The sequence below is a fragment of the Poeciliopsis prolifica genome, unplaced genomic scaffold (assembly GCF_027474105.1).
Source record: "Poeciliopsis prolifica strain line A6 unplaced genomic scaffold, Auburn_PproV2 SCAFFOLD123, whole genome shotgun sequence".
Taxonomy (NCBI): domain Eukaryota; kingdom Metazoa; phylum Chordata; class Actinopteri; order Cyprinodontiformes; family Poeciliidae; genus Poeciliopsis; species Poeciliopsis prolifica.
In genome coordinates this window covers 709,747-734,854 of record NW_026562498.1, presented here as the reverse complement: position 1 = coordinate 734,854, position 25,108 = coordinate 709,747, and the positions used below count along the sequence as shown (strand labels likewise).

General features: G+C 38.0%; 1 protein-coding gene and 1 long non-coding RNA gene across 3 annotated transcripts; both read left to right on the top strand.

Moving 5' to 3' along the window:
• Nucleotides 1-8,634: 8,634 nt before the first annotated feature.
• LOC129354993 (uncharacterized) lies at nt 8,635-11,643 on the top strand. 2 transcript variants are annotated; one of them, XR_008605218.1, is made up of 4 exons: nt 8,635-8,651; nt 8,788-8,873; nt 10,191-10,251; nt 11,569-11,643. It is a non-coding gene; the product is annotated as an uncharacterized LOC129354993 (long non-coding RNA). The 2 variants fall into 2 exon arrangements; XR_008605217.1 differs by having other exon boundaries at nt 8,641-8,873.
• A 1,246-nt stretch (nt 11,644-12,889) lies between these two features.
• LOC129355038 (uncharacterized) lies at nt 12,890-18,278 on the top strand. Its single transcript, XM_055024587.1, has 2 exons — nt 12,890-13,036; nt 15,566-18,278. Exons 1-2 carry the CDS (start codon nt 12,987-12,989, stop codon nt 17,109-17,111), a joined length of 1,596 nt encoding a protein of 531 aa, XP_054880562.1. The 5' UTR covers nt 12,890-12,986; the 3' UTR covers nt 17,112-18,278.
• Nucleotides 18,279-25,108: the final 6,830 nt, after the last annotated feature.

Below are 25,108 nucleotides of genomic sequence, written 5' to 3'. Positions count from 1 at the left end.
TGGTTGGTCGGCTTCTGTCTTACATAAGTCAAATTAGTATCTAAATTAATATTTTAAAGTATCTGATACATTTATTGAGGAGCTAAATGTTCTTCAGCTACTTGAATTCATGTTTTCTATTTTTTGGTTTTGCATCAAGAAGCTTTTTTATTTCCTTTTATGTAATAATTTTACATGTTTTTTATTCTGGTGATTTTCTAAATGTTTCTCCAGCAGGGGGCGCCATATGTGCTCCAAATCTGACTCTTAATTTCAATAAAACACAATCAGAATATTTGATTCAGAATATTAAAACTGATTATTATGGAGTTTTTGGTTTAAAGTAATAAACGTTTGGCAAACAGCTTGATTTACTGGAGCAGCGCCACCACCTGGTGCTGGTGGTCAATCACGCTTTCTATCAGCAGATAAACTGGGAAAAACGGTTTAGACAAATACTTGAAACTCACAGGTCTTTTGATGCAAAAGTTGAACACTGTACACATTTCAGTGAACTTGTTACATTTTAAAGATGCAGGAGTCGATCAGTGCATGTCAGGCTCACCAGTGAACCAGACATTTGCTTTTGCTACTCCACATGTTGGCGTTTTAAATGTTGACTAGTCATCAGCCTGCTAGTTTTACTAGTTTCTCCTGGAAGTTTGGTGAACTTCCAGGAGAAAAAAGTTTTAAGAGTGATAAACTAATGTCTCTAAAAGTATTTTTAAATCAGTGCATGTTAAAATGGGGGAGGAAGATTTACCTGGTGCAGTTTAGTTTTAAACTGCAGACCCGGTTCTGAGTTATTTCTGCCGTAATGTGACCTCTAGCTGACCTTTTCATGAACAACACAGGCTGGACCCAACGTCCGGTTCGCATTCATCCAACCTGGATACCATCGATACCCGGCAAATCTCACTGTTCTGCATCCTGATTCTCACAAGCAGGAAGAAAAACTGAACGGGGGTTTAGTTTAGTTGCTGCTCTGGTCGGACAAATCAAATCAAATTTTATTAGTAGAGCACATTTCAGCAAGGCATTTCAAAGTGCTTTATATCATAAACACATGCAACATATAATAAATAATACATTGTTACATATTACATTTCAAATAAAACTCTAAACAGGTGAGTTTTTAGTTGAGATTTAAAGGAAGTCAGGGTTTCTGCTGTTTTACAGTTTTCTGGAAGTTTGTTTAAATTTGTGGTGCATAGATGCTGAAAGCTGCACCGTTAGCATCCATGTTTACTTCCACAAACACTGAGAACGCTCTGTTATTGCGCCCCCTACTGCGCATGCAGGACACTTCGGGGCGATGCCCGGTCACACCGGCGATCGATCCTGGTCGCTGTACTGTGGGAACAGCCACGGCAAAAAATCAGAAGTGGGTCACTTGTTTCAAGTGACCCACTTCTGCCTTTCTAACAAACTAACGCTGCGGTGTGAACGCAGCGTTAGTTTGTTAGAAAGAACCCATGAAAACTACGCGTCTTCTGGAGTCCTCAATGTTTCATCTTCTCTCAGTGAAAATGAGTTCAAAACGTCTGAACCTTTTTGATCATTTCAGATTTTGCTCATTTGACAACCTTGACTGATGTGATATGTTTGATTCGTGTCTGGGGGATGATCTCTAAAGATCCGGTCAGGATCTCCTTCCGTCTATCAGCTCATATGAACAGACGTCTGGACTCTTGACCCGAGTCACAGTCGGTGAAAAACAAATGGACGAGCAGAAAGATGTGCTCTGACAAACGCTCCGTTGAACTACAGCGTAGCAGTGAGGTTTGATGATGAAGTCTGGTTCCAGGTCACAGAGCAGGAAAGACATCAGGCAGCAGATGTGATGTTTTATGAGATCTTTGGTGTTGAAGATAAATCTCTGCTCCGGCCTCTGACCGTCATCGATGCTGCTGGACATGAAGGCGTTGAAGGAGATGCTGCAACCAGAGAAAGGTCATCAGACGTCCTGCAGGTGGATGACCAAGAGGCAGCCGTTGTGTTCCTGCTGCTGAACGCAGGTGACGGTCTGCAGACCAGCCGACTGAAGCGCAGAGTTTTAATCACAAACTCACAGGGACAAAATCTCAGCAACATTATGCAAGATCTGGAAACTCTGGAAACAAATTAAATGTTTTAAAAATGGAAAGAGGGAACCATTTTACTTCATGTTTAATAACCGGCAGCATGAAGACTGGACTGGAAATACAGACGAGCTGGAGCAGGCTTATAAATGATCAGAGAGGGAACGCTGGAAGTTAACAGGTTTTCTAAAAGAAGCTGAGGGTCGAATGATTTTGGCAGCAGTTGAAGAGCTTCATGAGCGTAAAGTGCATCCAGAACCAGAACAGAATCCGGCTGATGGATCTAAAGGTAGCGGAAATCAAACAGATTCAAAAAGCCTACAGAACCATGTAGAAGAGGTAAAAACAGTGAGCACTTTGCTGTAGAATGGATGAATTTCCAGTTTAACAAGTTAGCAGTGAAAAGTTTACAGTGGAAGAAGAGAAGAATATCAAACATCACATGTCATGACTCCATCCTCATGGAGATGATTCTGCAGTTAAAATCTTCCTCTGAATTTTTTGGTTGCAGTGTCTTGCTATAAAGAACTGAAACCTAGTTTTCCTTAGAAGAGTAAAATCTTTAAGGACAGTTCATGTTTTAAATCACAAGTTGAAAGATTTATTGAACAGAAAGAAGCAGAATAAGTTATTATGTAGTGAAGTTTTTAAATCTTCTGTTTGTCCACATTACTTTTCATTATCTTTGGTTTATTCTACAACTTCTCTGTTGGTTTAACCTTCTGAATAACTTTCACGATTTTTCCCTGTCAGGAAGTTTCAGTTGGTTCTCAAGCGCAGAGAACATCGTTAAGAATGAAATTATTGTTTCTTTCCAGGTAGAGAAACAACAATAATTTGAGTCCAGGTTGAACTCGTGGCTCTCTCTGGATCGGAACCAGAACATGTCTGTACCTGTGGGTGAAAACGTTTTACATCAACTGAATGTTTTAAATGTTGCTTTCAGGTATAAAGTGAATGTAATGTGTTTCCTATTGCCTGCCTTCAGACAGCATTAGGCTAATCCAGGATAATTATACTGCAGCTCATGTATCTGAGTTACAAAATAATCTAAACACAACCTGAACTTATTACGCCTTTCCTGATGCACATGGAAAGATCCAACACCAAAAAGAGACGACATTTTAAATCCAGAATATATCACTACTGCTGTATTATAGATGTAACTTTGACTTAAAGTGAGAAACGTATGAATCAGTGAACAAGACAAAAGTATAACAGTTTAGTTATACATTTGAAAAATTGTACCTGAAGTTTCTTCAATAAATCCTGATGCAGCTGCATCCTGACCAGCAGAGGGCGATGCTGCACCAAATCTGATCAGCTCTGGAAAAATCCAGGGGGTCCAGAGCAACATGTACAACTGGAATATGTCCTGCATCATATCACAGGAAAAATGGAAAAAACTTAATGCAACCAAGAGGATGTCTGCAAGAGGAAGAGCAAAGTGCATGAACTGAGTGTGAGGATGTGGAGAAATGTGGAAAAGAGGAAAGAACTTGGAGTTTATTGTAAACAAACCGCAGGAGCATATTATTCCAAAAGCAAAGTTTAACTGTAGAGTTAATGTTTTTTTTACAAAGTAAATTAAACTGGAAAATCAAGAATTAAATAAAATGTTTTAAGTTTTTAGGAATGTGGTGAGATGAAAAACTAACATGAAAGATACACACATAGTTTTGGACAAATGTAAAAAAGCTCCAACTACAAAGAGCTGCTTAGTAGAGTTAGCATTAAAGGTTATTGGACTACTGGTGAGCAGTCGGGTTCGGCTGAACCTTTCAGCCGAACCCAACATTTTAAAAAATCTGGATCAGATTTGAAAATGACATATTTCCTTAAAACTATGAAAATTTGTACAGAATGTAGGAAGAGGCAGATTTTAGGAAACGGTTTGGTTTGTTATCAGTGTTTGTCATTCTGATGGGGATGAATCTGAAACAGCCCAACCAATGAACCACCAGCTTCCTACCTTCACAAACGTCATTAAACAATGCTGTCCTCCTATTTGGTCACATAATCAATAATTTCTTTTACCATTTCCAAGGAACAACAACTTAACCTTTGACGCGACATACTTATGGCATGTTTTCCTACTTGGTTTTCTGTAAACATGTGGATGTGCTAAAATAATGTCTTGGTTTCCCTTCAGACTGTAGAAACAAATCCATTTCCTGCTGAGCAACATTGGATTTGACACAATATTAATCTGACTGACAAATGGAAACAGCAAACATCAGAGAAGACAGTTTTTTCTGTGTAATCAACCAAACAGTTGAAGATCAGGGCGATGAATTCACCTGTTCATTTCAGTTTATTTCTATAGCAACAATTCACAGCAGATTTCACTGAGCTGTCGACTTGCAACACTGGTTTAGACCCAGTTGATTGTAGTTCTAGTTAGAACAAGGTTACTGGTCTCTACACATGCAAGACATGGTGGATAAAATTCTAAGCCAGTGTAAAATATGTGCTGAAAACAATGCTCAAAAAGCATAAAACCAAGTATCGGACACATTCCAGTTGCAGAAGAACCTTTTAGACATTTGCTGACACTTCAGTGTCATCGACATCCAGTAATTCATGAAGAAAGTTTCTCTTTCAGAAGTTTTGGTCCAAAATGACAACTTCTCTCTTTAAAATCAAGAAAACCATCAAAGTCCCAGAGGAAATAAAGACAAAACTGCTCAACAGTTAAGAGGTTAAGTTGTTATTAACAGAAAGATTTTTCTTTTATTATCACTAGTCAACAGAAGAACAGAAATATTCTTCTGTTGACTAGTCTTAGAAAAATGCCAATTGTTTTTGAATATTCCAGTTTTTGGTCAAATCCCAATAAAATGTGCTTTTAACAGGTTTTCTTGTTCCAGGCATTAGTGTGTTCTGGAAACTACGTATGTTACTGTCAGAAACCAAAGTTCTCATGCATGCCGCAATGTCTCTGATGTAAATAACCCTGGGAGGAAAAGGTGTTTGAATAGGGGCTGATTTTGGCAGCATGTACGGAATGTGTTCCTACTTGATTTAGTCTCTCAGTTCCCCCTTCACACAATAGAGCTACAAAAACAAATCCATTTCCTGCTGAACAACATGTTTAGAAGATGTTTGGATTTCCAAGAAGCCTTTTGGATTTAACATAATGTTGATGGAAATGAAAACGGCAAACATCAGAGAAGACAGTTTTTCCTGTGTAATCAACCAAACAGTTGAAGATCAGGGCGATGAATTCACCTGTTCATTTCAGTTTATTTCTATAGCAACAATTCACAGCAGATTTCACAGAATTTCCAATGACTGTCGATACCGGAGCAGCTTACACTTGTATATGTCCAAATCATGCAATGCATCTCCCCATGTCTGATAAATTTGTATCAACTGTAGGGTTCTCGGGAACAAGACAATTAATCCAAATGACAGCTCCTGTTCGACTTGCAGCAAATAACAGTGAAATAAAAATACCAACTTTGGTATCTGATCAAACACAAATTAATCTGCTAGGAAGAGATGCTCTAAGCAAATTAAAAATAAAAATCTGGTGTTCTCAAGGTGTGTATGTTGAAAAAGGATCTTCAAATGTACATGCAACAACATGAAGCTGAAGTTTATTGGCTTGGAGACATAAATAACTCGATTGAAGAAGTAATTTCTAAATGGGGTCAGTACACTCAAATACAAATTCATGAAGCTAAAAAAAACATTTCTGGATTATCATTGCACAATGTACTGACATTTCAAAAAGCTCAGTTTGAAGAACAATGGGATAAAGAGACACAAGGTGAATCAGTGAACCACCTGTCCCAATACATTGTTGGTGGGAGACAAGGAGACTGTCATAAAGTGAGGTGGTGGAGGTGGTGAGGCAGACGCTAGAGACCCAGGTAAGTTGAATGGCGAGTAATTTAATAAAAAATAATCCACAAAAACAGTCCAAACAGTAGTCCGCGGCCAGGCAGCACGGCTGAGCAGAAGCCAGGGCTCACACCGGTAGCAACTGGTCTTAAGGGCGGCACAAAAAACAACAACGACAATCTGACTAAACAACAAAAGTACGACAAGGACCCGACGAGGAACAGAGGACACAGGAGGGACTAAATACACTGAGGGTAATCAAGGGAATAAGACACACCTGGGAACAATCAAGGGGAAGACAGGACAACGAGGAGACAGGACACAGAAACTCAGAATTAAACACAGAAAAACACGAACCTGACAGAGACGCGATCAATGTAGAGATTCATGATTTGATTTCTCAATGGTACAATGTTGCAGATGCTGTACCACACACAACATTGCTTGCAAATAAAAATAAAAAAGACCTTGGACCTGAAGAACATCTCCAGGATTAGAGGACTAATGTCTCAGCCAGATCTAGAGAAACTCATTCATGCGTTTATCTTTAGTCGCATTGATTATTGTAACAGCGTCTTCACAGGCCTGTCCAACAAAATCAATCCTCCAGCTGATCCAGAAGCTGCTGCTCCTGTTCTCACTAGAACCAGGAAGATAGAGACATAACAGCAGTTTTAAAGTCCCTCCACTGGCTCCCTGTAGCTCAAAGAATAGATTTTAAAATACTGTTGTTAGTTTATAAATCACTGAACGGTTTAGCACCACAATACATCAAAGATCTGCTGTTGTTGTATCAACCTTCCAGACTCTCAGGTTCTGGTTCTGGTTCTGATCTGCATCCCCAGAACCAGAACCAAAAGAGGAGAAGCAGCTTTCAGCATCTATGCACCAAACATCTGGAACAAACTTCCAGAAAACTGTAAAACAGCGGAAACCCTGACTTCTTTTAGATTTGAAATGTAATATGTAACAATGTATTGTCTATTATATGTTGCATGACTTGTGTTTATGATGTAAAGCACTTTAAAGTGCCTTGCTGCTGAAATGTGCTATAAATAAAATTTGATTTGATTTGAACATGATCTTTGGATACGCAGAGGTGCTATGATGAGTGAAAATGGCTTATGAAGGTCACACAAATGCCTCCTGATGGCATTACTATTAACATTGAGGGTCTCAGAAGCCCATGGCTTAGACCATTGTGCCCAAGGAAAAGTTATGGAAAAATTGAAAAGAACAAGGTTACTGGTCTCTACACATGCAAGACATGGTGGATAAAATTCTAAGCCAGTGTGAAATATGTGCTGAAAACAATGCTCAAAAAAGCATAAAACCAAGTATCGGACACATTCCAGTTGCAGAAGAACCTTTTAGACATTTGCTGACACTTCAGTGTCATCGACATCCAGTAATTCATGAAGAAAGTTTCTCTTTCAGAAGTTTTGGTCCAAAAATGACAACTTCTCTCTTTAAAATCAAGAAAACCATCAAAGTCCCAGAGGAAATAAAGACAAAACTGCTCAACAGTTAAGAGGTTAAGTTGTTATTAACAGAAAGATTTTTCTTTTATTATCACTAGTCAACAGAAGAACAGAAATATTCTTCTGTTGACTAGTCTTAGAAAAATGCCAATTGTTTTTGAATATTCCAGTTTTTGGTCAAATCTCAATAAAATGTGCTTTTAACAGGTTTTCTTGTTCCAGGCATTAGTGTGTTCTGGAAACTACGTATGTTACTGTCAGAAACCAAAGTTCTCATGCATGCCGCAATGTCTCTGATGTAAATAACCCTGGGAGGAAAAGGTGTTTGAATAGGGGCTGATTTTGGCAGCATGTACGGAATGTGTTCCTACTTGATTTAGTCTCTCAGTTCCCCCTTCACACAATAGAGCTACAAAAACAAATCCATTTCCTGCTGAACAACATGTTTAGAAGATGTTTGGATTTCAAGAACTGCTCTTCTGTTAGTAAATATTATTGAAGCAGAAATAACAAGAGAGAAAACAATTTTAGTCTTTTATCAACCAGATAAAATATTTTGCCTTAATACACCCACAGTGAGCATTTGATTACATCCAAGTCAGCAGCTCTTGATTTGTTGTATTTTATAAACAGTAGAGTGAGGTATAAATGCAGAAACTAAAAATGAATAGATGTCAATGTGTGACCTTGTATTTGATTCAATATAATATCGTTTTCCTCGCACTATCAGTTGCTCGGAGAATAGAATTTAAAATCTCACTACAGTTTACAAAACACTGAACACATATCTGACCTTCACTCTTATTGACATTTAAGACCTTAAAGACAATCTGAGTGACACCTGCGAACCTTTTCATGCTAAACATGCTGAACCAGATCAGTGAGTGAGTGGCAACAGAAGAAAAATTTTACAACAAGAAATAATAATGTAGTTATTAAAAATGAAGTAGTGAAGAAAAAGTACAAAATTTAGTACTTTAATAAAATATTTGGGTTTTGCTGGAGCAAACTCACAATAAAAGTTTTAAATAAGCAATATGTTTTCTCTGTCATTTTCCTTTGAAATGAAAACTTTACCTTCTGGAATGTCAACTACATGAATTGAATCTAAACCTTTTCTGTCCTGAATTGTTTTTCACTCATTTTTTAAGGTCAAGCTGATTAGTTTGTGTGAGGTTATGTGACCCGTTGCTCCTCCTCCACTGGTATAAAGGCTGGTAATTCAGCCCATGTTTGCTCTTCCTTGCTAATCCCATCAGAAGTAAGAACACCATAAATATCCTCTTCAAAAGATTAATTTAAATTCCTAAATCATGTCAAACTAGTTTTCTGATATGATGCATGGTTAAACTCAAACATCAAGACAGTCCTGATCATCTAGAGATCATTTCTTTCAGAAAGAAAACATGCTGATGTGTTTCTGTCTCCATCTTCAGCAAAACTGCCATGGACCTCAACTGCAGAAACCTTCCTGATCTTAGAGGTATGGCTTTATGTCACATATTTCAAATGACATTTTTTATGTTGCAGCATGGGCATTTCTTTGAAATATTTTTGCTTACATCATTCACACATTCCTTCAGCATCTTGGACGAGGATTTGCTCCTCTCGGTATTGCTTGCAGCTTAAACATACATTTATAGATTTCATTTGATTTGTCCTCCAAACTGTATTTCCAGGTTCTGTATGCAGAACACTTTAATAGTTTTCCATCCAAATATGATTAATGATTAAAACTTTGGCTACAAGCTTCTCTCTGTGCAATTAAATACAATTTAATTCACACTCAGTCCAAAGCATAGGAACAAAGATTTGCCTCAGCATAACAATAACTACCATGAAATGATATTTCACACATTATCCTGTCAGCAGTAAACAGGTTAATGCTGCTTTTCTAACAAGATAAACTGCCACGTTTGTCTTGTTTGCAGTATATATTAATATGATGTAATATTTTTGTGTATATTCTTGTTCTGCAAAGCATGAAGCTGTAAAGTTATGCTCTATCCTTTGATCTTGTCATGTTTTAAAATGTAAATGAATATTAAAAATAATACAAGAGTGAAATGTTTCCATTTAAAATAGACTACTATTGACAATGTTGAAAGATTAAAAAGAAACTAATTGTTTCATTGTGAACTATAAAAGTGCTTGCTATGTGAGTCAGAAGCAGTTCTTCCTTAATGACTGGCACAACTTTCTGCAGAATCAGGGACCTGTACAGGTGTATACAGGGTGGCCTCACCTGTAACCAGACACCAGCAGCCCTCGCCACTCCATTAAGGTGTTCAGACAATGGATGTAATATAAACAATCTATATTTTTCCACCAGTGTTTGATTTTGAGGATATTGCCCCTCTGGACATCCTTAGCATGACTCTTTCTGCAAACATGTCAGCATATATTAATGAAAGCCTGATTTTGGAGTCAACTAACCAGAGACCTTCTCATAAGCCTTCTCCCTCTGAATCATATAGTGCTTCACTACCAAATCTCATATAAGCCAGTACATCCTTCTAAGGAAAGATGCTACAACATTTTAAGCCTCAGTCCAAGATATGAACATAAGACTTGTTAGGTTGATAAATTGATTGTTACATATGAGACACACAGGGGTTAAATGTTGTGTAGGAGCCTGAAGATAAGAACTCAACTTTGATACACAATCAATCTTTGACTTTAAACAGATTTAGTGGACATACTGTTGATATTCTGTGTCAAAATGAGAATTAAAAATGGTCATTTCATTCCATGTTAACCTGGAAAGACTTTGGCTTTTTGTTTTTTACTTATTATCCAGGTTCTTGAACATCTGAGAGACCTTAGCTAGTTCCCACTGCAGACTGCACAATGGACAGAACGTGAGTACCAACAACATTCACAGATATATTCTACTACCTGGGAACAAAATTAATCATATTTGTATATTTAAAAAAATTTACATTGAATTAAACTTAAAATATTTATATCTTATTTATGCCTTTTATGTGAATCAGTAGAAAATTTCCACTGTAAGATATGAGATCATTATTTCCACTACTCCCATTAAAATGACTGTTGTGTCTGGTAAGAATAGACCTCAGTGGAGAAACCTCTGTTGGGAGGGCAGAATGTAAATGATGAAAAACTTGACTTCACGTTTCTTACGAAGTCTTTAAAGAGATACTCGAAAGCTATCACTCAACACTAAAATCAAACAAAATTATCTTGTGACTGTAGCAACTGAACTCCACTCTACCAGGGCCTACAATACAGGGCCTGAATATTCAGTAATATTCAAAATTATTGAATAATTTGAATGGCGTTCTGGAAGGTCATCTTTCACTCATCCTGTTGTCAGATGCGGACAAGGTGACAGACACTGCAAAGGTCTAATTTAGTGAACAAAGTGGCACTACTGGTTCGAAAGCAGAAGAGATCACTGGGTGATGGTATTTGCTTTATGAGTGATCTGCAGAAGCTGCTGGGCATTCAATATTAATTTTGATGAAAGATCAGAGTAATGAAAATCGATGGGATAAATCAGAGAAGGTTTTGTACATCTACAGGGGGACCCTCTGGATTAACCCACACATTTACAGTGGCAACCAATGAATGTGTTGTCACTTAAGATATTGACAATACATTATGTTACAGTTAAGGTGCACCCAGAACTCTCCAATGTTGGCCCAAATAAAACAGACATAAGCAGAGTCCAGTTTGATTATATGGTTATTTTTATGAGCCGCTTTTTCACTCCCCAACATCACCTTGTAGGATCTTCTGATCTTGTAAAATCTTCCACAACCAGCTGCCAAGAGCAGACTTGTTTGTGTCTCCAGTCAAAAACTGGGTATTTTTGAAAGCAGTTTTTTTGGCCCATCACAAAGCCTTAAACCCAGAATTTAAGAGAAAATTCTAACCCTAACCCTCATCCAAGAATTTCTCTGGATGAGTGGAAGTGACATCACAAAAAAAGGTGGAGGTGAGCAGACGGTTCTGTGGCGACCTCTGATGGAGTTGGGAAAGCTGAAGGTCTCTGAATGTTCGGAGGAAGGAACAAATAACTCTGGAGATAACATATTTATTATTATTATTTTTAAAAAATCAATGATAAAAATTGTCTGTCAGAAAAACTAACATACTGTCAATGTTCAATGCATGCAATATATGTTTCTAAGCAAAGCCTAATCCCACAGGGCACCAAACTGCTCAGGATGTCCTGCCATCTACCAAAAGGAAACCACAAAAACTAACTTTGGACAGTGACCAGAGTCACCCGTTGGTAGAAAACAACTGAACAAACCAAATAAAATCATTTTACTTGTTGGTGCAAAAGGAGCAGGAAAGTCTGCTCTGATCAACGCTCTGATCAACTACACCATGGGAGTGAGGTGGCAGGATGAGGTCTGGTATCGGATCGCAGAAGATGGAGGTCAAAGTCCAACATCAGATGTGATCATGTATGAGATATTTGATTCTGAGAATAAAACTTGGCCCTACTCTCTCTCACCATCGTCGACACGCCTGGTTATAGAGACACAGATGGACTTCAGCATGATGTCATCATCAATCAGAGATTGTTTGACTTGTTTCGGTTAGAAGACGGGATCCACGGGTTCATGCGGTTGGCGTAGTGATGAAAGCAACAGAAACAAAAATGAGTGACCAACTGTCATACGTCTCTGATTCAGTGATGTCTCTGTTTGGAAAACGCTTGGAGAAAAACACAGTGGCACTCATTACTCACTCAGGTACAACACCACCTAGCATTTCTCTCAAGGGTCTTCAGGCTGGAGGAAGTCAATGTCCTTACTTCATATTCAATAATCGTCAGTATGAGGCCCGAACAGAGAAACGAGCACAGATCTGGAAGAGGCATGGAGACTGACAGAGACGGGAATGAGGCAGTTTCACAGCTTTTCTTCAAAAGGTCTCAGCTCAGCAGCTGCAGGTATCAGTCAGCTTCAACTCATTCATCAGACTGACAGCCTCCATCCAAAACCTGCAAGAGAAAATCAAACTAACTGAACTGGAACAGAGAGAAATCAAACAGATTCAAGAAGCTATGAAGAAACACAAAGCAGAGATGAGGTTAAGCAAGAAATTAATTGTGGAGGTAGATGAAACCTACAGAGATAAGGAACTCATTGAAGGTGAGACGTCATTCTTTAAAGCCGCTGTTTGCTGCAGCGTCTGTGAGGAGAACTGTCACTATCCTGGATGTACGATGGCCCTGAGCCCTGAAGACTGCGAGGTCATGAATTTAGCATCCTGCACTGTTTGCTCTGGGAGATGTTCTGCATCAAAACATGTTAAAGGCAACTGGAGGTATGTGACCAAGACGAGAAAAGTTCAGAGAACCAAGGAGGAATTAAAACAAAGACATTTCAAGAGCAATTCAGACACAAAGGAGACAAAACTTACAGAAACTCTAGTACAGGAAATGGAAAACCTGAACAGAAAGAAGAAAACTTTGATAGAAAGTCTTATCAATGTGCCATCAGATGGATCCACTCTCCTCAAAGTGAATTCAGTTTCCACATATATCAATTTGGACTTCCTGATCAAGAAGCTAAAGGATGATGGAGAAACAGAGAAGGTCCATAAATTAGAAATGATCGACAGCCAAATGGATGGAGGAGCCAAATCAGTCATTGGATGCAGGTAGGTCCAGCCAACATTCATTAGATTTTATTTAAGAACATGTTTAACAGAGCAGCTTTATCCTTCACAAGATCCTCACTGTCTGTTCATAGAAAATGGCATGGTTAAGATTAGTGATCACAGTTTAGCTTTTAATGTGTAAACATCTTTTATTGTCTGAAATGCATGTTTAATTGTAGGTTAAAGGTTATTGTTAAACATTTCCAATCAATCCCATTAGTAAAAACACACTTGAGTCTGTGTTTGCTTTCTAATCCGATCCCTTAAGTAGATTACAGGCACATCTGGAGGACATTAAAACCTGAATGACTCTAAACTTTATTCTTTTGAATTTGGACAAGACAAAAGTTGTTTTTGGATGAGAGCTTTGGGAGAATAAGTTGCATAGTCAATCACTTGATCTAGATGGCAATAAATTGGCCTCCAATAATAAGCGTCAGTAAACAGCAGCCTGAGAGTGAAGTGCTCTGTTGGGAACATCTAGACCAGGGGTGTCAACATCCAGTCCTCGAGGGCCGGTGTCCTCCAACTTTTAGATGTGCCTCTGCTGCACCTGAATAGAATAATAGGTCATTAGCAAGACTCTGGAGAACAAGGAGGAGGTAATTAAGCCATTTCATTCTTGTGTTTTGTACCTGTGGCACATCGAAAAACTGTAGGACACCTTGAGGACTGGAGTTAGACAGCCCTGATCTAGACCAATCAGATCTCTGATTGAAGTAATTATCAAAGGCTCCATATGTGAAAAGGAGAATCTGAGTTTATAATCTAGATTTAACAGGGAGCCAATGAAGGGAAACTAAAATACAAAAATATGAAGTCTGTTTTTAATTTTTATCAGAGCTCTTGCTGCAGCATTTTGGATCAGCTGATGGTTTTTAACCGTATTTGGTGGATTTCTGAGTATAAAGACTTGCAGTAATCCAGCTTTGAAGTAAGAAGTGGAGGGACTACCTTTTCAGCATCACTCCTGGACAAGATGTTTCTAATTTTAGCAATATTCCAGAGATGAAAAAGGAAATTTTGAAACATGTCCAAAACAGACTTTAAATGACATATTCTGGTCAAAAATACCAGAACCTTAAAGGAAAAAATCCAAAGTTCATCAACATATTTCAACACTTCACACATATCACCTTGGAAATAGAGCACGACTTAATCTTACATGCATCTTGGTTTGTTTTCTGTTTCTGGTTGATGTTTTAGAGAAATTTGGGTTGTAACTGACTCTAGGATTTGTTAAAACCAGAAGAATAACTTCACTTTGCTCGTTAATTTTTCTCTAGTTTCCCAGATTCAGGACTCTGCATGTGCAGGGGAAATAAAGAAACAATAATTCGACATCAGACTTTATATATATCTAGAGCTTTATCCAGAGAATTCAATGCATACAGAATGTTAGATCAGCATCACACCCAGATCATCAACAAGTCCCACACATGACAAAACAGAATTACCTGCAACAAGTTGAAAAGGAAAGACAAAAATGCATTTTTAGGAATTGCTCACTCAGGCGCAAAGCAATTCTGTAAAACAGACCATTTTATAAGAATGTGTATTCCCTTCATTTAAATATATGCATTAGAAGGTGTGTCTTCCCCTTGGAGGGCTGCTCCGATGTTAATTTTATTGCCCTGCTTGAGACCTGCTAAAATCCAAAGGCAAATATACGGAGAGAACGAAGGTCATCCTCAACTGGGTCTTCCCGTACCAATCTCCTCCCATCCCAGACCAGAATTGATGACCTGCCACTAGGCCTGTTATTTCTGCCTCATTGATTCAACAAGAAACTGATTTCAATTTAAACAAACTGGCACAAAAATCTAATGCCAAATAATAACTGAGTTTGGATCTAAAAACTGCAAGGTTGTCTACTTTTAGAAAAGCTCTTTCAGAATACCTGAAATATTTGGAAGTAAAATAGTTTCCTAATCCTACTGTATTTCAGTAATATTAAATGCATGCAAATAGTGTGGTTAGAGACTAATTCAGAACATGCTGTTTATGCTTAAAGGAAATCTCTTAATACATTTGATTATATTTCTAGCAGAATTGTTTTTTAAAGGTTTTACTGTTTTACTGAACACTTGAACAAACACCAAAACATTTATTGATCCTGATAACAGGCAGACTCCCTGCCTGCAGAACCACTTAATAATTTATGTGAGTTCAGAGAGTCACCAGTTGTTTTAGTTTGGATCTATATCTAAGTTTACCTTAACGTAAAGTCTACTCCAAATGTTCATGCCACATCTAATATTTCATATGCTCAAAGGTTGACTGTCTTTAAAGTTATGCTAACCAAACTTATATTCTCAACAGATTACAAAGCATTTTATCTTTAGTTCATAAAATTGTCTTTATCTGTTTAGTTTTAATTACTTTAGTACAAGTCTTTTTCTTTCCATTACCAACATGTTGAAATGTAAAAGTTGGAAAAAGGCAAGACTGAAGATTTATCTCTGCATGCTTTCCATCAAATTAAAATCTTTATCTCTAAAAGCTAACCTTAATTTTTGTTTTGTACAGGGTTGACAACACATCCATACAACATGTAATCTCCAATAGTGATGTCATCAGCTCAGAAACTTCAGTTATCTACCAGCTTAAAACAAGAAAAAAGACAGTTGACACCCTAACCAGAGTGACCTTTGGTAAGAAAAACCACAACAAACCAAATAAAACCATCCTGCTTGTTGGTGAAACAGGGGCAGGGAAATCGACTCTGATCAACGCTCTGGTCAACTACGCCATGGGAGTGACATTGGAAGATAAAGCCTGGTTTCAGATCGTAGAAGATGAGAAAAGGAGTCAGACAGAAAGCCAGACATCAGATGTGATTGTGTACGAACTCTTTGGTTTTGAAGGTAAAACTCTGCCCTTCTCTCTGACCATCATTGATACTCCTGGATTTGGAGACACCAGAGGGATTGAATATGATGTTGTTGTCAGTGAAAGATTATTTCAATTGTTTCAATCAAAAAATGGCATAAAAGAACTTCATGCAGTGGGTCTGGTAGTAAAGTCGAGCGTGAATCGACTGAGTGACCGACTTAAGTACATCTTTGAGTCAGTGATGTCTCAGTTTGGGAAAGACATAGAGAAAAACATTGTAGCTTTGGTCACTCACTCCAATGGAAGAAAACCAAGGGTCTTGCTTCAAGCTCTCAATGCTGCCAAGATTAAATGTGCCAAAGATGAGGAGGAACAACCTGTTCACTTCCTCTTCAATAACTGCCGACATGAAGAGCAGATAGAAGAAAAGCATTATAAAAATGCTGACAAGATAGCAGTGAAAGGTCTGAGTGGCTTTGCTGCCTTTCTGGAGAAAACTGCACCCCGAAAACTAGACATGACTTTAGATGTTCTCAATGAACGGATCAGACTGTCCGCCTGCATCCAAAACCTGCAGGAAAGGATCCGACTGTCTGAGCTGAAAGAGGCAGAAACTAAACAGATTAAAGAAGCTCTGGAGATACATGAGGAAAAGAAGGAGAAGGAGAAGTTTGCTGTAGAAATTTATGAAGCATACATAGAAAAAGAAGCGATTGAAGGAGAGATGTGGTTGATGACTTTAATTAAAGGAGCAGTTTGCTGTACTTTCTGTGAGGAAAACTGTCACTATTCCGGGTGTGCTAAACTCCCCAAAGACTGTGAGGTAATGAAAGATGGCCGCTGCACTGTTTGCTCTTCAAAATGTCCTGTAGCTACTCATGTGAAAGGAAAGTGGAGATATGTGACAAAAACAAGGAAAGTTCAGAGGAATATGGAAGACATAAGAAAAAGATCAAAACGTTTGAGCTTCATAGAAAGTTTTGAGGATGAAATCACAGACCTGAAAGCAGAGAAGTCTAATTTGCTTGATGAGTGCTTCCAACATGTTGTCAATCTGGAGCAGATTGCTCTCAAAGCTAATTCTGTGTCCACATTTGTCCACTTGGACTTCTTGATTGATAAGTTGAAAGAAAATGGAGACACAAAGAAGTCCGAAAAGCTAGAGGAAATAAAGAAAAAAGAAGATGAAGGAATTGCATCCATCTTGAAGTACATTTGGGGTAAAATAAAAATAAAGTGAAATAAGAGCTAAACAGTCATCTGGGAACTCTCTGACACGGATTTGATGTCTGCATTATATTATCCAAGTCTCTGGATGAAATTAGCCACAATATGGAGACTAAAGACTGTCAGAAAAACCTTCATTAGGCCATTTCTAATAAGTCGTTAAGGGTTTATGGTTGTAGTCCGATCCACTACAATGTCAGTAAAATACAAGATGTGTGGACTAGTTTTTCTGTATATTTTTCACCTCGATGGGTAGGCTTTATGTTTTTACATGCATGTGTACACACTCAGGATGGTTAAGCCTGCCTTTGAAAGTTGGCAGGAAAATAATTTGTTTGACTCCATTGGGTGTAAAGTGTAAGGTTTGGTGGAGGGAGAATTATGATGTGGGGAGCCCACTTAGCCTTAGGTTTCTGTATTACGAGGAAATGAGGACCAGTGGAACCCCTTGCCATGAACAATGGACTGGAGTAACAGAAGAAATCTACATTATGAACACTGACACATCATTTGAGACTGCAGAAAGCACAAATGGATGAAAAGTGGACAAAATGGTCAATATTCAAGACAAAAGACAGAGGAAAAAATGGACAAATCAGGAAAAGTACTTCTGTTGTTTTATGTTGTGTAATGTTGAATGTGAATTGTTCATATATGTTATGTAAAATGTTATTAAACGGTTATATGAGGAAAAAAAAACAATAATCATACAGACTAAAATCTATAAATAAATAAAATATCCATGATCATTATAGAACATGTAATGGTTTTAACATTTAAATTTGATTTTAAGGTCCCTGCATTTTCATATAAATCTCACCTTAATGAAAATGAGAAAATCTGAAAATCAAGGTTTTGTTCCAGAAGTTTGGTGGTGTGAATTCATGACTGTGGTACCGTGAAAGGTTCTGTAGTGGTTCAGTTTATAGTTCTAAGGTAAACAGGTTAAGGTTTATGAATGCCCTGCATGCTTTCTGACCATGGTCAATTAGGCAAAACTCAATAACTCTGAAAATGAAGCCATGAATGAAAGGCCTGTTCCAGAAAATCACTTCACAGAAGTACAAAGTACAGGCAGGAGTGAAATGACTAATTGGATGCTGGTGAGTGGAAGGCATCATGTCTTAGCACATGTGACATTGACATATGGGAATTATTAAGAATTAAAAGAGGAATAACTTGATTTAGCTCATTAATTCTCTGATCCTGGATTCTTGAGCCTCAATATGTGCAGAGAGAAAGAGCAATCATACCACATCAGACTGCAGATATCCAGAGTTTATCCAGAGAATTCAAATGCAAACAGAATGTCACAATAAGCTTCTCACCCAGATTATCAAAAGTCCAAGACGTGACAAAACAGAAATAATTGCATGAGTTGAAAGAAAGAAAACAGAAAATGCATTTTTCCGGGAATCGCGAACTCGGGCAGAAAGCAATTTGAATTCTCTGTTGCAAACGAAAACTTTTATAAGCCTGTGCCTTTCTCTAAATGTAAATATATGCATTAGGAGGTGTGTTTTTCCTCGTGGGCCTTCCCATTGATTTTATTACCTCTGGGGCCTCCTGAAACACCCAGCTCTTCTCGTACCAGCCTCCTGGCCAGACCGTGATTTATGACATGCAGCTGCAGTGTTATCTCTGCCTCAAATGATTCCACAAGAAAGTAGTTTGTATTTTTAACCAAGCTTGCACAAAATGTAATGCTAAATAATGACTATAAGTTTGGATCTAATAAGTAACTAATTCAAAACATGCTTAAAGAAATATATTTAATTCTAATATAGATAAAATTATTTATAAAAAGTTTTAAGATCCTAGTGAACTTTTGAACCACACTAGGAATTTGTTAATTGTCTGGCAGACAGACTCCCTGTCTAAAGAGAGTTAAGGAAGTCTCAGTCTGTCTTTCTTTAAGATCCTCCCTATAGGATTTATATAAGTTCAGAGTGATCAGTTGTTTTAGTTTGGATCTTTATCTAAGTTTGTCTTAACGTAAAGACTAGCCTGTGTGCTATTGTGCTCATTTAAAATTCTATTTCAACAGAATAAACAAATGAAGTTAGTACTTAGTTAGCAGTGCAAACTGCTGATAAGAAGCATGAAAGCTGTGAATGTAAATCAGAAAAAGTATTTCTCAAATTGTTGTGAACAGTGAATAAGTGTCACATTGATTATAAACTTCTAAACTAGAAAATTCCTGAAGAAATTTAACCGGGGCCTGCCAAAGTGTGCCCGTCAGTTTGGACCCAGCGTTCTGATGCTAAACATTAGCATCTATGCTAAAGAAAGCTGCAATGTCATCAATACCATGTGGAGAGTCACAAGCATGACTTACTGCATTAAGTAAGGGAAATAGCGAATACCTCATGCAAGGTAAAAGGCTAATGCTAATGCTCTACCTTGCTGCGCAAGACAGTGCCCTAACTTGAGAGGAAAAGATAATGCAAGCTAATATCATTGCAGCGCCCGCGGTGCTGCATTAGCCACAGACGAATCTTAAGGCTTTTATTTTGAGATTTTCAGAATGCTTAATTTTATATGGTCAATGTAATACCATGTACAACAGTGATTTAATTAAATCAGACATATAATGGTCAAAAAAGCACTTACTTAATATAAAAATTGTCAAGACTTTTATTTTGAAATTTGTTTAAAGCTTAATTTAAAATTGCCAAACTAATTCCATGTGTAACAATGGTTGGTTAAAATGAGTTATAAAAGGCCCAAAACACAGGCAGTTCTAAAGTCCAGCTTTTTCCTCAGAGTTCTGCCATAATAAAAACTACAGTGATGCGTTTTTGTAGTCCTAACCACTGGCCCTGCTGTGTTCCATTGCTATGGTAATGGATCCTCTGCCAGCTGTGAGTCAGACAGGTAGAGACAGAATTCTATCAGTTTGAGGCAGCCATTTTCACTAAAATAGGCATGAGCCAGAAAGGAATCTTAAGACTTTTATTTTGAAATTTTCATTAAGCTTCATTTTAAATGTCCAAAATAATCCAAAGTTTTACAGGGTGTATATAAAAAAGTCACATAATGCCCAAGAGAGCAATTACGTGATATAAAAGAATCTCAGGGCTTTTATTTTGAAATTTTCATTCAGCTTAATTTAAAATTGCCACACTAATCCTGTGTGTAACAATGGTTGGATAAAATCAGTTATAAAATGCCCAAAACACAAGTAGTTCTAAAGGCCAACACCTTCCTCAAAGCTCTGCCATAGTAAAAACTACAGTGATGCGTATTTGTAGTCCTAACCATCTGGCCCTGCTGTGCTCCGTTGCTATGGTAATGGATCCTCTGCCAGCTGTGAGTCAGACAGGGGGAGACAGAATTCTATCAGTTTGAGGCAGCCATTTTCACTAAAATAGGCATTTGCCAGGAAGGAATCTTAAGGCTTTTATTTTGAAATTTTCAGTACACCTCGTTTAAATGTCCAATCTATTCACATGAGTAACAGTGATTGTGTTAAATCAGTTCTAAAATGCTCCAAACAGCAATTGATATAAAAATTGTCAAGGCTTTTATTTTGAAATTTTCATTAAGCTTAATTTCATTAAGATTAATTAAACTTAATTAACACTAATCCCATGTGTAGCAAAGATTGGTTAAAATCAGTTATAAAATCCCCAAAACACAAGTAGTTCTACAGGCCAGCTCCTTCCTCAGAGCTCTGCCATAGTAAAAACTACAATGATGCGTATTTGTAGTTCTAATTTATAATTCTAAAGGCCAGCTCCTTCCTCAGAGCTATGCCATAGTAAAAACTACAGTGATGCGTATTTGTAGTTCTAATTTATAATTCTAAAGGCCAGCTCCTTCCTCAGAGCTCTGCCATAGTAAAAACTACAGTGATGCGTTTTTGTAGTTCTAATTTATAATTCTAAAGGCCAGCTCCTTCCTCAGAGCTCTGCCATAGTAAAAACTACAATGATGCGTTTTTGTAGTTCTAATTTATAATTCTAAAGGCCAGCTCCTTCCTCAGAGCTCTGCCACAGTAAAAACTACAGTGATGCGTATTTGTAGTTCTAATTTATAATTCTAAAGGCCAGCTCCTTCCTCAGAGCTCTGCCATAGTAAAAACTACAGTGATGCGTTTTTGTAGTTCTAATTTATAATTCTAAAGGCCAGCTCCTTCCTCAGAGCTCTGCCACAGTAAAAACTACAATGATGCGTTTTTGTAGTTCTAATTTATAATTCTAAAGGCCAGCTCCTTCCTCAGAGCTCTGCCATAGTAAAAACTACAGTGATGCGTTTTTGTAGTTCTAATTTATAATTCTAAAGGCCAGCTCCTTCCTCAGAGCTCTGCCATAGTAAAAACTACAGTGATGCGTTTTTTGTAGTTCTAATTTATAATTCTAAAGGCCAGCTCCTTCCTCAGAGCTCTGCCATAGTAAAAACTACAGTGATGCGTTTTTGTAGTTCTAATTTATAATTCTAAAGGCCAGCTCCTTCCTCAGAGCTCTGCCACAGTAAAAACTACAGTGATGCGTTTTTGTAGTTCTAATTTATAATTCTAAAGGCCAGCTCCTTCCTCAGAGCTCTGCCACAGTAAAAAACTACAGTGATGCGTTTTTGTAGTTCTAATTTATAATTCTAAAGGCCAGCTCCTTCCTCAGAGCTCTGCCACAGTAAAAACTACAGTGATGCGTTTTTGTAGTTCTAATTTAATTCTAAAGGCCAGCTCCTTCCTCAGAGCTCTGCCACAGTAAAAACTACAGTGATGCGTTTTTGTAGTTCTAATTTATAATTCTAAAGGCCAGCTCCTTCCTCAGAGCTCTGCCACAGTAAAAACTACAGTGATGCGTTTTTGTAGTTCTAATTAGCTGCTCGGCCCTGCTGTGCTTCGTTGCTATGGTAATTAATCCTCTGCAACTGTCATGTGTGAGACAGAAAGAATTCTATCTTTGTGAGACACCCAGTCAGTTTTGACTGAAAAAGCGGTCCGAACAACTCCTTCCCGTTCGGAAACCGTGATACGTATCGGAAAACCGTTTGAAGCGTATGAGAGGGCTATCTTTCGTCTCCGATAGTCCCGCTATTCATATCTGTACATCACTCACAGTAATAACAGCGACGAGATAAAAATCTAAAGTGTGAGGTCTGACATTTTTCAGAAATACATGGAAGTGATCCTGGCTGAGCGAGTCGAAATCCTGTCGCATCACTTCGCTCTGAAGGCCCTAGATAGAAAACCGTAAGCCCTAGGAAAATTTGAAAACATTTTACCGGAGCAGGCATGCGTATCTATGTCATGACCGAGTTTGATACCGATAGGGCGATATTTGTGGTCGTGACGGCGATTTCAAAATTTATTTGGGGTCAGAATCTCACTGCTTCCCACACTCTAACGAATCGTTGATTACACTCTAGTTTGGACAGTTTCTAACTGACAAGAATTTTTGATGGTTTCGCTTTTTACTTTTTTATCGTAACTGCGAATCCCACCAAAGTAATAGCACCCCTCCCGGCGCCGAGCCGCACAATTTGATACCACTTTTGTGGGTGGGCTCGCAGCGGTACGAGCCGCATTCCGGTTGACGGAAGAAAAATAAATAAATAAGAGACTTTCTATTGGGTGAAGATTAATAGGTGCCTACCATGCAATGCATGGTCACAAGTCAAAGGTCACAAGCCTAGGTTAACCCTGACCCTAATCCCGGCCTGATTCAAACCCGAAGATGGCTCAAGCTTTGTCACAGCTGTGTGGTGAAGTGTTGCTTTGATTGTTACACGTTTCAGCTTGGTTGAAACAAATGTAACAAATGATGTTTTTTTCCTGCTTCTTCTTTCTCCTGTAAACATGACAAGTTTTGTAAATGAAGGAGCGACTGCAGTCTTCTTCCCCAAACTGTCTTTTTATTAAAAAGTCACAAAATCATAAAGTCATAAAATTATACAATGAACATTCCTAACTGTAATCATGCCCTAGTGTCCTTCTGTTGCGTTAAAACAATCATATATTATCCACCAGCTGTGACAGCATCAACGTGCAAAATCAAAACAATTCAATAATAAATTTAAATCTCACAGATTAAGATTAAAAAAACCATCGATTGTTTTGTAAAGCTAGGCACAAACTTGAGTTTGTCGGAGCAGAAATACGTTAAAGCGTTATTTTTAAGGGAAAGATTTCTGGCGCCAGAAAGGTCGATCTGACCCGATTTTATCTGGAAAGTACAAAATGTTGGACCAAAACTCAGGTTGGAAAGTACGCTGTTTAGATAGATAAGAACAACAATTATTATTAATTGACTTGTTTTGCAGTTCTGAGATGGAGCAGATGTTCAGCTGAGAGGTCAGTAAGAAATTCGTGGAAACTCCAACACACACTCAGTCAATGGGCAGCCAGAATCTTGACGCAAACCAACGTCATTGGAAGCTATAAGAATGTTTGTAGACAAAGAAAGGGGAGATTTTGGGGACTTTTGATTTTGAGACTTTGAGATTTGAGAAACTATGTTTTGTACGATGCATCCATGGTAATGTGTTAATAAATCTCCCGGCCCGTCGTGGCTGGCAGTAAGAACTCGTCTCTGTGGTTTGTTATGTTTATCTATATATTCTCCCACTAGCTCAGGTTATAACAGAAAATAATATTAGCTACCATAACTATGCTGATGACACACAGCTCTACATTACGATGTCACCAGGTGACTCTGAACCCATCCAATCACTGAATAAATGCTTAGAGCAGATAAATGTGTGGATGTGCCAAAACTGTCTCCAGCTGAACAAAAACAAAACTGAAGTCATTATTTTTGGACCTAAAGAGGAACGATCTAAAGTCAATGCTCAGCTTCAGTTATTACAACTAAAAACTAGCGATCAGCCCGAAACCTGGAGTAGTGATGGACTCGGACTTGAACCTCCAGAGCCACATAAAGACAGTTACAAAGTCGGCCTTCTATCACCTGAAGAACATCTCCAGGATTAGAGGACTAATGTCTCAGCCAGATCTAGAGAAACATCCATGCGTTTATCTTTAGTCACATTGATTATTGCAACAGCGTCTTCACAGGCCTGTCCAACAAATCAATCAAAGAGCTGCAGCTGATCCAGAAGCTGCTGCTCCTGTTCTCACTAGAACCAGGAAGATAGAGACATAACAGCAGTTTTAAAGTCCCTCCACTGGCTCCCTGTAGCTCAAAGAATAGATTTTAAAATACTGTTGTTAGTTTATAAATCACTGAACGGTTTAGCACCACAATACATCAAAGATCTGCTGTTGTTGTATCAACCTTCCAGACTCTCAGGTTCTGGTTCTGGTTCTGATCTGCATCCAGAACCAGAACCAAGAGAGGAGAAGCAGCTTTCAGCATCTATGCACCAAAAATTTGGAACAAACTTCCAGAAAACTGTAAAACAGCGGAAACCCTGACTTCTTTTAATTTGAAATGTAATATGTAACAATGTATTGTCTATTATATGTTGCATGACTTTGTGTTTATGATGTAAAGCATTGAAATGCCTTGCTGCTGAAATATGGTATACTAATAACATTGATTGATTGATTGATATATTTGAGAGTTTTTTCGCCTCACAATTCTCCAATAAGTTATGCTCTCTTTTTGAAAAGAAACCTCATAATGAGAAGAATTAATTTCTCAGGAGAAAAGGCATCTGTTTTGGTTGCCTGTGTACAGGGCACATAAGTAAAGAATGCAGAAAACACCTTTCATGTAAATCTGTGGTTTCAGACATGCAAGCATACTCCATATTCACAACAATAAGAATGAAGTTCAACTTGTTGCTGAAGGAGCGAAATCTTCTGACACAGTTCAGACAAGTGGTCTTACTGGGGCTGGTGGACAGGACTGCAAGCTTGCTATTGTACCAGTCAAAGTGAAATCAAAGAAAGGTCAACGGGATACTGGAAACGTATGCCTTTTTGGACCAAGGGAGTTCAGCATCCTTTTGTACAGTGGCTCTTTGGATAAGCTGAATCTCATTGGGAGAAAAACAAAGATACCAACTTTGGTATCTGATCAAACACAAATTAATCTG

What these genes read in the sequence shown, in the direction of transcription:
- LOC129355038 (XM_055024587.1), top strand. Translation starts at nt 12,987, where the DNA reads ATGATCGACAGCCAAATGGATGGAGGAGCCAAATCAGTCATTGGATGC. An exon ending in AAATCAGTCATTGGATGCAG is followed by an intron (nt 13,037 to 15,565) that starts GTAGGTCCAGCC and finishes TGTTTTGTACAG; the next exon opens with GGTTGACAACACATCCATAC.